This window comes from Limanda limanda, chromosome 16, assembly GCF_963576545.1.
Source record: "Limanda limanda chromosome 16, fLimLim1.1, whole genome shotgun sequence".
NCBI classification, from domain to species: domain Eukaryota; kingdom Metazoa; phylum Chordata; class Actinopteri; order Pleuronectiformes; family Pleuronectidae; genus Limanda; species Limanda limanda.
In genome coordinates this window covers 11389705-11403967 of record NC_083651.1, presented here as the reverse complement: position 1 = coordinate 11403967, position 14263 = coordinate 11389705, and the positions used below count along the sequence as shown (strand labels likewise).

General features: G+C 40.8%; 2 protein-coding genes across 2 annotated transcripts; one reads left to right on the top strand and one right to left on the bottom strand.

Annotated features, from left to right (window-relative positions):
• Nucleotides 1–29: 29 nt before the first annotated feature.
• On the bottom strand, nucleotides 30–3679 carry acod1 (aconitate decarboxylase 1). The gene is made up of 5 exons (XM_061088297.1): nucleotides 3655–3679; nucleotides 3335–3496; nucleotides 1929–2018; nucleotides 1641–1840; nucleotides 30–1130 (listed from the first exon to the last, which is right to left on the bottom strand). Exons 1-5 carry the CDS (start codon nucleotides 3664–3666, stop codon nucleotides 170–172), a joined length of 1425 nt encoding a protein of 474 aa, XP_060944280.1. The 5' UTR covers nucleotides 3667–3679; the 3' UTR covers nucleotides 30–169.
• Nucleotides 3680–9488: 5809 nt separating this feature from the next.
• Nucleotides 9489–11127, top strand: kctd12.1 (potassium channel tetramerisation domain containing 12.1). The gene has a single exon (XM_061088963.1). It carries the CDS (start codon nucleotides 9489–9491, stop codon nucleotides 10359–10361), a length of 873 nt encoding a protein of 290 aa, XP_060944946.1. The 3' UTR covers nucleotides 10362–11127.
• Nucleotides 11128–14263: the final 3136 nt, after the last annotated feature.

The window sequence follows — 14263 nt, the reverse complement described above, 5'->3', positions numbered from 1 at the left end:
TCAGTTGATTTTATTTCAGAGTCCTCCACCACAGAAGAAAAAACATTTAGTGCACGTAAACATGTCAAGTTAAAAACATTTATCAGACATTTTTACAAGGATTTTAAATTACAAGGATATGTGAATTTCAAATATTACGAGGATTATTCAAAATTTAGATACAGTACAATCACATGTACCTTACGCTGTATAACTGCTCGTGTGGACTACTTGTCATCCTCAGATATGACCCCAGGATCATACATTCACTCACTTGCTCAATGTTTCCGATCACATCGATCAACCCCTCCACTCCCTTCGTGCACAACACCGACGAAGCATTCACTCTAAACTTATCCACCAGGTCCTTTTGACTCAGTGGCTTCCTCCAGTGGCCGTAGAAGGTATCGCACCTGGCTGTGTAACTCTGCCCCTCGACTGTTTCTAGCTCCACCTCGCAGTACATCTCGTCAAAGCTGGGCCGGTTGTCCTCAGGCGTCTCCACCCTCACCCTGGACAGGAGCTCCTTCAGAGCGGTTCGGCTGATTTGAGCCTCGCTGAAGGAGGCAACCGTCACTTGGTTATCCAGCAGGGCGGAGCAGGCGTTGAACTGAAACGAGTGCCTGGCCTGGTGCTCCGTGGCTGGTGAGGAGCAGTCGATGTACTTGGACGGAGGAACTCGCAGTGTGATGTGCCGGATCTGCCTGAGGTCAAAGTGCCTGTCTGCTCTCACAAGCTTCCCTCGGGCTGCCAGAGCTGCATCCACCACCCAGTGCATCCCCAAGTGAGCGGGAATGCGCTTGAAGGCCACGTCCTGATCTTCCAGAATCCATTTGAAGCTACTGGAAGAAGAATCTGGCATCGCTGAGGGACTGTAGTCTTTGTAGTAAACCCCAAACCCGCGGTCCAGATCCAGGATGGCAGGATTCCCCTCCAGTCCAAGCTGGGCCAGCTGAGCGGCCTCCAGGCCTCTGCGAGCTGCGTTCCCTATGTGGAGGGGTTTGGTCTGCGTGGCAGCGTTGGCCAGGGGCGCCCCGGCAGAGGAGGCCGCGATGGCCAGAGCGTGAGTGCACTGTGCAGGGGACAGACCCAGGAGCTTGGCTGAGGCTGCAGCACTGCCCATCACCCCAACAACACTGGGGGGGTGGAATCTGGGAGAGAAAGATGAGCAAACTATGAGGATATATCCAAGTTTATTATAGCAGCTGAGGCTTTGATTGAGGCTGGGTAGAATAAGTTGTAGACAGTGGTTTTTGGGGGTTTGGTTATTTATTGAATAATGACTTATGCCATCTGTGGTTTTTGTTTAGTTAGTCAGCAGGATTATGCAACAACCACTTAACCAGTTCCCATGACATGTTGTGGAATGGTGGGGCATGACCTTGGGAAGTTAACATTAAATATTGGTGCTCATCCAGATTAGGGGTGCAGGATTTTTATTCTCAATTTCTGTAATATTGCAAAATAGAGCATCTTTCTTGAGTTCTCAGAGAATAATTCACCGATCTTGGTGATAAAAATCAGGCATGTTTGAGGAACTGACATCTATGAGTGAGGGTGCATATCCTACAAAAAATGTGGTTCAATCCACCATCTACTGGGGGACATTGAAATATTGCATTTTTGACACCACCTGAGGTAGGTGTTGGTCTTTATGTCACCTTTCAGGGATGTTGTGCGCCTCTCTGGAGAACCTCATGAGTCGGCCCTGCACCTCGATGCCAACGTTGAATGCCAACAGCAGCTCGAGGCCGGAGGTCCGGCAGGGCAGGGTCTCCACCAGGGCCAGCAACGCAGGCAGCACGGCTCCCGAGGGATGAGTAGCAGGGTGCCATGTGTCGTCAAAGTCCATGGAGTGAACCTGTGGTCACACTAATCAGGTCAAAACAGCACCCCACCACATCTTTGTTGTCTGTATATCATGATGCTTTCATTTGAACAAAACTTACAGCGATACCATTGACAAATGCAGCATAGTGGGGAGGCAGAGTTATGTTGGATTTACCCCAGACGCTGCTCCTCTCTTCAGACATGAATGACTGCAATCACACAAATTAATTTGAGGAAGTGTGCAATTAAAAAGGGATGTGAAAAAACAAGTGTACCAACTTCAGGAATCAATTCTGGGCAGATAGCGAATCAAGAATGAACCTCAGTAGAGAGCACAACTCTCCCAAGACCTGAATGTCTCCTTAAAGCAATCACGCTGCACCAAATTTAGATATTTTTTTTCTTTCAACAAATTCCTCAAATGTATTCCTGGGTAAAATAGCTAAAAGGTTGTCCCATCCCTAAATATTAAAGAAAGTGAAAAAAAGTTCATGGATTGGCTTTCTGAAAATGTAACGAGTACCACATCCCTCCACAAAGTTGTTTTTGTGAAATCTTGCTTACAAACAAAACAACAAAAAACATAACCCTCTTGGCAGAGGTGATGAATTGTCATCCATGGATAAAAGTGTAATAAGACGAGTGAAGAAAACATGTAAAAGAAAGGTTTAATTTATATTTAAATATCCTTATTCATCAAGAATATTTTAATGCAATTCAAATGTCAGACTGAATACTCTTAAGAATTTAGTTTGAATGCTCTTTGAAAGGGTGAGGGATTATGCTGTAAAATTGTCATATCAGTTGTATGAAATGGTTACTGGGACAATTTATCGTCCAATAAAAGTTGTTATTGTGACTGGCCTGCTTTCATATTGTTAACAACGCACCAAGTTAGAGGTTTCCTTTCACAGTTGTACAGGTCCAAGCAAAATTCGTATATTTTACAATGAAGTATCCTCAACTGAACAGATATTGAATCAAATCAAATCGAGACCTCGTGAATTGGGATCGATTCATAATAAACAGCAATTTAGTATGGCCCTCGAATGATATTATGAAGATTTAAATGACTCTTGATAAATAACTTTTATTAGGTTTGAATGTATTACCTTTCTGTTTACTTTTGGTTTCATTAAATCAGGTGGTCGGGGGGGGGGGCAGACACAGTTTCTATAGGATACCGTGGGGGTGACGGCTCCAATAGAAACACAGAGAAGCATGTAAGACTGCAACTCTGCCTCCTGGTCTCAACTCTGGACCGTCATGGTGTTGACTGTCTAAACGGACGGCTCCAACCATCGTGGGATGAATGCTGTCCAACAGTGTCTTTGCATATGTACACACCGAATCAATATTGATTTTTGCTGATGTCTTTAATGCCGACATGAATAACAATCTTACTTATCAATCTTATTTACCCTCTGCCAGCAGTTTTAAGTGTGACTCTACGTTCCAGCCCCAAGAAATCATTTAACTGTGGTCGCTAACTTCTATTTTCTACTAATCAAACAGTTCACTGTACCTGGCTGTGCGTGAGAGCCTTGTTGAAGACAGCTGTCCTGGTTCCTAATAACCCAACACCCAGGGTGTCCAGAATCATCCTTTTGCTCCTGGTAATCACTCCATCTGTCAGCTGGGCGGTGCTGAGTGAATGGACGGCAGCTCCAAAGCTCTCTGTAATACCCTGGTGAGGTGAAGCAGGGCCAGTCAGTCCAAAAACTCACACAGACCAAACTGCAATTCAGAGACTAAGAAACTCAAATATGATGCTTGTATTTGTCTAAAACATGTCGGAACACTATGAGACAATCTGTATCAGAAGAAAAGACAAATGTGTGATACCTTGCGTAGCATTGTGGCAGCTCCACAATCTCCTCAAGTACCAGATTTTGGATGTACAGATGCCTTTTATATACCATGACTCGGTCTGAGGGCAGGACTACCAACTTTCCAAACTGTGTACAAACATCCACGATGAGAAGTGAGAAGTTTCACAATGACAGGTCATCACCTCTGATTCTTTGTTTCTTTTTTCTTTTCTTTTGACCGCTTGGTATAGACAATGTATTGGAAAATCCGGTTTAGATTTTAAATGTCTGATTATGTAATCTACATTTAACTTCAGAGTGTTCAAGTGTTTAAAACATCAGATCGTACAAAAAACCCTGACAGGAACTAAGCCACCTTTCACATCCTGTTTCGCTCCGAGAGACTTTGGGATTTCAGTTTTCTGCAATGGGAAGTTCTGAAAAGGGTATTTACACAAGTTTTCAGCAAATCCCACACTGGTCATCACAAGACCTCTTCATGTTACACAACATTTGCGATGACTGTCTCTTCACTGAAACAATCTTTCGGTATCAAAATATCCTCCTTTTATTATATATACATATATTATCTGACACTAAAAGTTAATAGTAAGAGGTAACTTACCAACAACAGAATAAAGAAAATCTGAGGATTTTAGATTCATGTTTATAAAATAAAAAGATGTGAAAATGTATGTCATTTAAGATAACAGATTTTAAGCAACATGTAAAAGTTACATTTAAAAGAATAATAACAAAAAAATTACTGCCGCTAGATATCAGACGGCTAATCCAGTAAATGTCTTTAAAAGAAAACATAAAAGCATAGATTTTGCACTTGCCAGTTATGATTTTATCACTTTCTTTCTTTACTGTTTTTATGCATTTTTTCAAATTTTCTATTGAATGTTACTTAAAATCTGTTCTTTTAAATTAATTACATTTTCACATATTTTTATTCTTATATGTTTCTTGTATGAAAAGTACTTTACAAACAGTTTATTATTATTATAATATTTCGTATTGAAATGAACTATAAGTACATTATAACAACACATAATGGCAGAAGATGGACATTTCAACCATTCATCAATTACGTCTTAAATCAGCAGCAACTTCAGTTACTTTCGTATTTCTTTTATCCAATCCAAGCATTTCAACGCATTATTCATTACTTTATTCAATTCTTTCTTCATTTCAGAGAATAATTATTTTTCCATTGTTTAACAGGTTAAATCAGGTATCGGTTACTAGCTAGTTAACTTTTTTTACATCTCTGTTTACGTGAACTTCAGTGGTGGCCCAAATGGTTTGTGAGCTGACATTTTGAAGGCGAGAGTTTCGAATTTGACCAGAGCCATCTTGGCTTTAACGAAGCAGACAATACCATATTTGGTCTTCAGTGCACAGGCACATGCAACAATTACTGTAATAGATAGATAGATAGAGTACTTTATTCATCCCCGAAGGGAAATTAAGTTGTCATAGCAGCCGGTATATTTGAATACAATAAAATACAATACAATAGAATAAAATAAAAAATATTGAGGTAGAAAGAATAAAAAACAGAAGCACAAGATAAAATAAAATAAAATAGGCAGATAAAGTGCAGTGGCAGGATGATGTTAATAGTACTGATGATATGATGGTAATGTTATTGTTAGACAGTATATAAGAATATTACAGTATATATAGTGTATAATATAACATAATATACATTTATATATGATAGTAATTATACCAATATAAAAGCAGTATATAGTAATAATGGCAGCAACAGTATATATAATAATAATAGTAATAGTGATATAATAATAGTAATTATAACATGTACACATGTATAAATATGTGTATATAGACTTATGTTTACAAAGAATATACAGAGAGTATGATATAATATATGATATATAGTAGAGGTATGAATATAAGTATTTGACTATACAATAGGTAATATAATATACTATGAGTGTAAGAATATGTAGACAGAGTGTGCAAAAGACAATTTTTTTGTATAAAGTGATATATAATATCAATATGGTTTATATGAACACATATCACATATGATGTGAAGTAAGTGTATATGGAGCGGAGTGTTGTACAGGGTACACAGTGCAAGGAGACAGGTTTAGTGCATATTTATATAAAGTACTTATTTACCTTGTGCTTTCTCAATTCTTACATTTCTTCTGTAATTTCTACTCATTACAAAATAAGCACTTGAGATCAATCTTTTGCCTTGATCCTCAACTGTAAATTTATTAATGTAGTTAAATGTGTTCACAACTAGCTTTACTTCTTATAATTCCAAGGAGCACAATTGGTATAAAGTTACACAAACATGCACAATCTTGTAAACATCCCGAAGGTAAATTCCGCACTTTCATATGCTAATACTTAAATAACACAAAGTTGATGTTGAAGTTCATCCAAATGAGACGAACAGGATTTTGTCAGGGATGGCTTGTATGTTTGATGGTTGAAAATCTCTCTCTCTCTCTCTCTCTCTCTCTCTCTCTCTCTCTCTCTCTCTCTCTCTCTCTCTCTCTCTCTCTCTCTCTCTCTCTCTCTCTCTCTCTCTCTCTCTCTCTCTCTCTCTCTCTCTCTCTCTCTCTCTCTCTCTCTCACACACTTTCTGTTTGTGTGTGTGTCTGTGTTTGTGATGTGTAAGAAGCAGGCTGCATTTCCCTCAGAGCTGCAATGGGTGTCACTCTTTCCATATTTTCATTCCACTGCTCAAAGCTGAATAACTGTAACCAGCTGCATGATTTGTGATCGTGTGTGTCCCTGTGGGATTTGAAGAAAAAGGTAAATCCTCTCGTAAATGATTTGTTTCAGTAAATAATGTAAAGACCTAAGAGCAGGCTGGATTTATATCTATACTGAAAAGGCCAAGATGAAATAAAATTACAGGTAATCAAATGGGGGTGTTTGTGATGCTGGAAGAAACTGATGCTACCTCTCTGTGAGTGTGTGTTTGTGTATGTGCATGTGTGTATTTGTACTTATATTGTGAGGGCCATTCTGCCCATAGAATTTAGAGTGAGGACATAAAGGGAAAGTGAGGACATTTTGTCCGGTCCTCACTTTGTTAAAAGCCTGTTTGAGGGTTAAAACTTGCTTTTAGGGTTAGCATTAGAATACGGTTTATGCTCAGGTTATAGTTTAGGTGAGGTTTAAGCATTTGATTGTTACAGTTAGGGTTAAAATTAGGTTTAGTTATTAATTTGCTGCCGTCATCTTAACAAATTGAACTATACAACTTGACAGCTGTAGCAGCTTAAAGGGACATTGCTTAGTAAAGTGTGTGTATCCATAGTTCTGACTATGAGGGACAATTTGGGTTCAATACCATCATTGTAAGGACATTGTGACATTGTGAGGACATTTTGTCTGGTCCTCACAAACTCAAAGGGCTGTTTGAGGGTTAAGACTTGGTTTAAGGGTTAAGTTGAGAGTTAAAGTGGTGGTGTAATCATAGTCCACGATCGTGGTGGCGGCTGATCGTGGACTATGATTACAGCAAGACTGCTCTCTTATTTACAAATACTTTAAACAGTGACACACTTTTTCATTATGTTACAAACTGTTTTTTTCTAATCAATGTTATAAAGCCTGTTATTTAGTTGACGTGTTCAATTACACGTCCACCCTGGGAGAGGGATCCCTCACATGTGGCTCTCTCTGCAGTTCCCTATTGTTAATAGGGTTAATTGGTAGCTTTACTCCTGTTGAGGGTTAAGAACAGAGGACGTCGCACCTTGTTAAGCCCGATAAGACAAATTGTGATTTATTTCGAATAAGAGATATAAAATTGTAATGATTATTTGAATCAGGTTCAGCTTTAGGGAGTTGGTTGTGAGGGTTAAGGTTAGGGTCTAAGATTTTTCCTGGCAGTAGTGAAGCTTGCAATAGATGTGCCTTTGTCCCAGCTGACTTAGCCCATACTTTCTGGTCATGCTCGAAGCTAACAGGGTTCTGGAAGAGTTTTTTCAAAATCATGTCGGAGGTTCTAGGTGTAGCTATCACTCCCTGCCCGCTCATTGCTATTTTTCAAGTCCCCTCAAATTATTCAGAATTCAGTAAGCAGACATTAAATGTCTTAGCATTCGCCTCTCTGATTGCCCGCAGGCGTATCCTTCTACACTGGAAGCTGCCTAAACCCCCGGCAGAACAATCCTGGCAAACTGAACTAATGTCATTCCTTAAATTTGAAAAAATCTAATTTTCACTCCGAGGTTCAACTGAGAAATTCTATACTACATGGCAACCTCTTATCTCATATTTTGACAATGTAGCTACAACTCCTACGGTGTAGGGGTGAACAACATATTATGTTATGCTGTTTTGTTTTGTTGTGTTCTGTTTTTTTTTGTTTTTTTTGTTTTTGTCCAGCTATGCTCTTACATCACAAATGTAAGGTGTTGATGAGATATTCTGTTTGAAAAGGGAAGACCAACTGGGGTGGGGGGTGGGATAATGTTATGTATGTTTTCTACTTGTTGGTTTGTTTGTTTGTATGTTTTGTTTATTTGGTAAAAAAAACCAAACATGCATCTATTTGTAAAGGTCATGCAACATGATGCAACAGTTTATTATTATTATAATATTTCGTATTAAAATGAACTATAAGTACATTATAACAACACATAATGGCAGAGGATGGACATTTCAACCATTCATCAATTACGTCTTAAATCAGCAGCAACTTCAGTTACTTTCGTATTTCTTTTATCCAATCCAGTCATTTCAACGCATTATTCATTAATTTATTAAATTCTTTCTTCATTTCAGAGAATAATTATTTTTCCATTGCTTTAACAGGTTAAATCAGGTATCGGTTACTATCTAGTTAACTTTTTTAACTTCTCTGTTTACGTGAACTTCAGTGGTGGCCCAAATGGTTTGTGAGCTGACGTTTTGAAGGCGAGTGTTTCGAATTTGACCAGAGCCATCTTGGCTTTAACGAAGCTGACGATACCATATTTGGACTTCAGTGCACAGGCACATGCAACAATTACTATAATATTTATATAAAGTACTTCTTGACCTTGTGCTTTCTCAATTCTTACATTTCTACTGTAATTTCTACGCATTACAAAATAAGCACTTGAGATCAATCTTTTGCCTTGATCCTCAACTGTAAATGTTTTAATGTAGTTAAATGTGTCAACAACTAGCTTTACTTCTTATAATTCCAAGGAGCACAATTGGTATAAAGTAACACAAACATGCACAATCTTCTAAACATCCAGAAGGTAAATTCCGCACTTTCATATGCTAATACTAAAATAACACAAAGTTGATGAAGTTCATCCAAATGAGACGAACAGGATTGTGTCAGGGGTGGCTGTATGTTTGATGGTTGAAAATCTCTCTTTCTCTCTCTCTCTCTCTCTCTCTCTCTCTCTCTCTCTCTATCTCTCCCCTTGTGCTTTCTCAATTCTTACATTTCTACTGTAATCACTACTCATTACAAAATAAGCACTTGAGATCAATCTTTTGCCTTAAAAAAAACCAACCATGCATCTATTTGTAAAGGTCATGCAACATGATATGATATGTTTCAATAAACAGATTTATAAAAAAAAAAAAAGGTTAGGGTCTAGGGAATGCATGATGCCTATGTGCGTGTGCGTGTGTGTGTGTGTGTGTGTGTTGGAGGCTCATACAGGACAACTCAGCCACGTAACAGTTAAACATTAACTTAACAGTCAACACGTCACGCACACACACGCACACACACACGCACACGCACACAGACACACGCACACACACGCACGCAGTAAGCCCAGGCTTCATAAACAAGCCGCAGCCTGCTCGCAGCTCAGAGTCTCCGCTGGTCCCACATCAGTGCAGCGGCTCAGCGACATGGCACTGGCCGACTCCGAGTGCTCCGGCTCCGGCTGCGGGGACTCCGTCTCCCCGTTCACCGAGATCATCGAGCTGAACGTCGGCGGACAGGTGTACGTCACCCGGCACAGAACCCTGGTCGCCGTGCCGGACTCGCTCCTGTGGAACATGTTCAGCAAGAAGTCTCCCAAGGAGCTGGCGAGGGACAGCAAGGGACGCTTCTTCCTGGACCGGGACGGCTTCTTGTTCCGCTACATCCTCGACTACCTGCGGGACCTGAACCTGGTGCTGCCGGACTACTTCCCGGAGAAGAGCCGGCTGCAGAGGGAGGCGGACTTCTTCCAGCTGCGGGACCTGGCCAAGCGGCTCAGCCCCCGGGTGAGTAAGGACAACTCCATCAGCGAGGAGACCACCCACAGCGACACGGAGGAGGGCGGCGCGCAGCTGTGCGTCTCCTCCGCGCCGGGCATGGAGACTTTACGCGCCATGTCCATCACCGGGGCCGTGCGCTCCCCGTCCCTGGACTCCAGGAAGTCGGGCTACATCACGATAGGATACCGCGGCTCCTACACCATCGGGAGGGACATCCAGACCGACGCCAAGTTCCGGCGGGTGGCGCGCATCACGGTGTGCGGGAAGACCTCCCTGGCCAAGGAGGTGTTCGGGGACACGCTGAACGAGAGCCGGGACCCGGACCGGCCCCCGGAGAGATACACGTCCCGCTACTACCTGAAGTATAATTTCCTGGAGCAGGCGTTTGACAAGCTGACGGAGACGGGCTTCCACATGGTGGCCTGCAGCTCCACGGGCACCTGCGCCTACACCAGCAATGATCCCAACGAGGACAAAATCTGGACGAGCTACACTGAATATGTCTTCTGTCGGGATTAAAGCTGTGCCCATGTCGTGTTGATGTGCATAGACATAGAGGGAGGGTGTCTTTAAAGGTGTTGCATTTGCTGCTGTGCTGAATGGGAACGTTTGGCAAAAGGCTAGAAACTACAAAAACATTTATATACCCCCCATTATTCCAACAATAGCCAGGTAGCAGTGTTAACCCACTCTGAGGTTAACCAGGGACACCAGGAACGCCATAAAATAGTTGGTACTCAACAGTATGTCAAGAGGAGATTATGTGGGCAGAGCATCATGTGAGTCGACCCACTCAGCCAAAGGCCCTGATGCGTGGAAACCACCCATAAAATGCCATGATCTCTATTTCATGGAACTGCATGTCAACGTTTCAGTCACATCTGGCTCAGCGCTGTTGGAATTGAGCAGCGTCCAAGAGCAGACAAGCAGCGATTAGTGTTCAGTGTCATTGTGATTTCTAGACCTGCCTGATGACATGTTTGGCCAAGTAGGATCGTATAGCAGTTTACATGACATGATTGTGAGTGTACGTGCTTTCCTGGTATAGAGTTGTGTTTGTTGAACCTGTTCAGATGAAATAAAATCTTCTACTCTGTTATTCCCAAGCCCTGTTGCCAGTAATCCCATCTTCTTCTTGCACAAAGTGGACAGTTTGACAAACTACTGGCACTTTGACTCTTCAAAGGGAGTCGCCCTATACTCCAGAGACCAGACACTTTACAGAAACCCAACTCAACAAAATCTGTTTAAGCCCAGAAGAAGCGTCACAGGCAGAATTGAAATATGGGCCACAGCGATGTGTCTGAGTTCCTGACTGATCCCGACCATGGACTTTCCTTGGCTCTGACTCGCGCATCACTCTTGCAAAAATGCTCTTTCTATTTTCTGCCCATCTCCGCCCTGTTATTAAATCCCACAAGAAAGAAAACCTCCATCTCTTGCGAGTAAATATTGCAGGAGGATCCTCTGCCACTGATCCATTCTGTCACACAATCTCAGCCGCGTGCCGTGCGGATGCAAAATACTGCAGCTGTGTACGCATGATGTCATTATCATTTCAAGTGTAAATAATGAAAGGGTCCAGCTGCACACAAATAGCATGGTTCCGTCTGCCAGGGCCTGTGGATAATTGGGGAGTTGATTGGTGCACCTCAGCTGCAGAAGCAGAATTATTTACTGTCCAGCAGCCTCGGATTATGTTTGTTAACAGACGTGAAAAACTGCCCTTACACTCGGAGCCATGGGTGGAATTATCGACCATCAGGTGTTTATAGAGCAGAGGCAGTGATGTAACCTCAGCGGGGGTCCGGGTGCATCCTCCCAGAGGGAAGGTCGCAGGGGATTCATGTGGTAAATACATCTGCCTCACTCAAGATGTTCTGTTTGGACAGGGATGAAAATTATCTTTGGGAGTTTGATCTCTCTGGGGATCATGGGAAATGTCTTTTTTTTCTTCTTTTGACAGATAGTAAATCAAAAAAGGTTGAATGATGGCTGGATTCCATTTGGCTCAAGGGTTCCTGTACGCTGGACCCATGAACTCAAAAGAGCCATAACTCCTGTGCATTTCTACCAAACATTAACTGTCAGAACCTAAAAATGAAGTTAAATCATGTGTCAAAAACAGTTTGGCTCTATTTACATGCACATTAATAGTTAAACAAGTAAGTTAAAAATGTACAGAGTATAGAGCTTTGACTGAGTCTATAAATATTATGTCATTATAGCCAAGTAACATCATTACAAGGAAGATTCTCTCGTTGAAATTAAAGAAACTCATGGTTGTAGAAGAGCAGTAACGTAAGATTTATAAACAAAGGTTTTGCCCTCGAGCTTTGTATTGATACTTTCTTACCGAAGAATTCTCTATACTTGTCCTGAGTAAAGCTTGAAGACTCAGAAAAGCTCACTATACTTGGGAATCTATATTGGTCCTATGTCCTGCTTGGGTATTTCCAGGAAGCTCAGAATTTACTTTATAGCCTCCTGTTTTGGTCTCGATATGACAAAAGAAAAGACAGAAAGAGATGACACACACACAGACCTGTTGCAGGCTAAAACAATGATGGTTAACTGTACAGATCACTGCCACAACAGTGGTAGATGTGAGGATCTGTAAATTATTCTCTGTTGCATTCTTAACATGGTAACATTTTTGCTGTAAAATGTGTTATATCCTTCAAAATAAAGTATTCTAAGATGAATTTTAAGATAAAAACAATCTGGAGAGAAAATATTTCTGCATTTGTTTCTTATAATGTTCAAAAGAATTAAGTGTTAGGATGATTTTTTTATTGCAACCCTCATGCCAACCCTGGCCTGATCTAGTTTCCCCCAGTTATAAGATTTGAGGATATATATGACATATGACATTTGTTGGTTTTTCTCTCCGCACGGTAAATTATTTGCTCAGTTGTTGTTTTTATATCAGTAGACATTGGATGCATGCAGGGAAAACACCCTGGATCACCAGTCCGTCACAGATATCAGCCTACAAACAATCACTGACTCACAGCCACATTTACACCCAGAACAGTATGAATGTCCACCACACTTCAGGCGTGTGGGAGGAAACACATTCGAACATGTGCAGCAAAGGCTGTCATTGAATGCTGAACAAATTGTTCAACAGCCTTAGCAACAACCTTACAATCATGCATATCATAAAAAAACATGCTAAAAACAAACATCACACATTCAACAGTAAAGACCAATACGTCAATAATACCATGATGTATAATTTATGATATCGAATGATCTATTATTTCTAAAGAGGCTGTAGATTGTGTGTCAAATGTCATTGGTGAAAAAGTGAATGTATTACTCCACTAAATTACAATCTTGGAAAATCTATTTTCCGAACACTTTTGTTTAACCAAATTTTGACCTATCAGCTCTATACATTAATGTGTCTTATTATGCGCATTCACACACAGGGGCAAAAAAATTACCCTGCTTCCAGCAAAGCCAGCACACAGGGCTCATATATATATGATAAAACCTATGAAACTGAATGCTGCTCTTTGATGAATATTTCATGTTTAACAGTAAACTAACAAGAATTTCACATTCCAAATATGTTTCCATGTTAAATTCAACCAATCATTTTTTTTGACTGTTGCTTCTAAATCAGAAAAATTAAATGAGTACTTATAAGAACAAAAAACAGAATCAGAATTTATTTATCTATTTATAGCATTAAATTATGATAAGAAAGTGTTGAGTAATGAGAATTTTTTTTAACATTACAGATTTCAGCTGCTAAAATTTACCATCAACCCATGTGACTGTGTTGCCTTTCAGCCAAATGGAAATACAATGGACGGGTTGTGAGGATTTTCAGGTTGAGTGATGAACAGAGAAAAAAAAAAGAAGGAAGCTGTGAGACTAAAGACAAAGAGAAAATGTAGTTTTGATTGTCCACCACTGTCACTGTTCTTTCCTTTCTCTCACCCGTATCTCTATCTGTTCCATGTGCGCATGCTCTGCAAGGAGCTCCCTGACTCGAGTCTCTGCAGTTCAGCACCGTTTGAATTCCATGCATGGGTCCAGCGCTCGCTTCGACTTCCTGAGTTATTTTAGATCAAAGTGGGGTTCATTAGCACATCACAACAGTTAATCTGGACCAAAGGCTTCATTATTCAAATTAAATTCTGAGTCAGAAATACATTTTCAATTTGACTCCACAACAGGGGATATGCATCAGTCAGGGTTCAGATGAGGGTGGTTCCCGCTGCTGTGCGAAGGCAAAACATTCTGGTGTTTCTTGAGGTAAAAGGGCTCATGGTGTTCACAGAACCAAAGAAAATCCATCATAAGGTGCCGCAGGAGAAGATCATTGAAAACATTGTCTGTTTACTTTCAGTTTTAAAGCAGAGCATTTGAGAGTGCTATCCATCTTATTCAAAAACTACATTTCA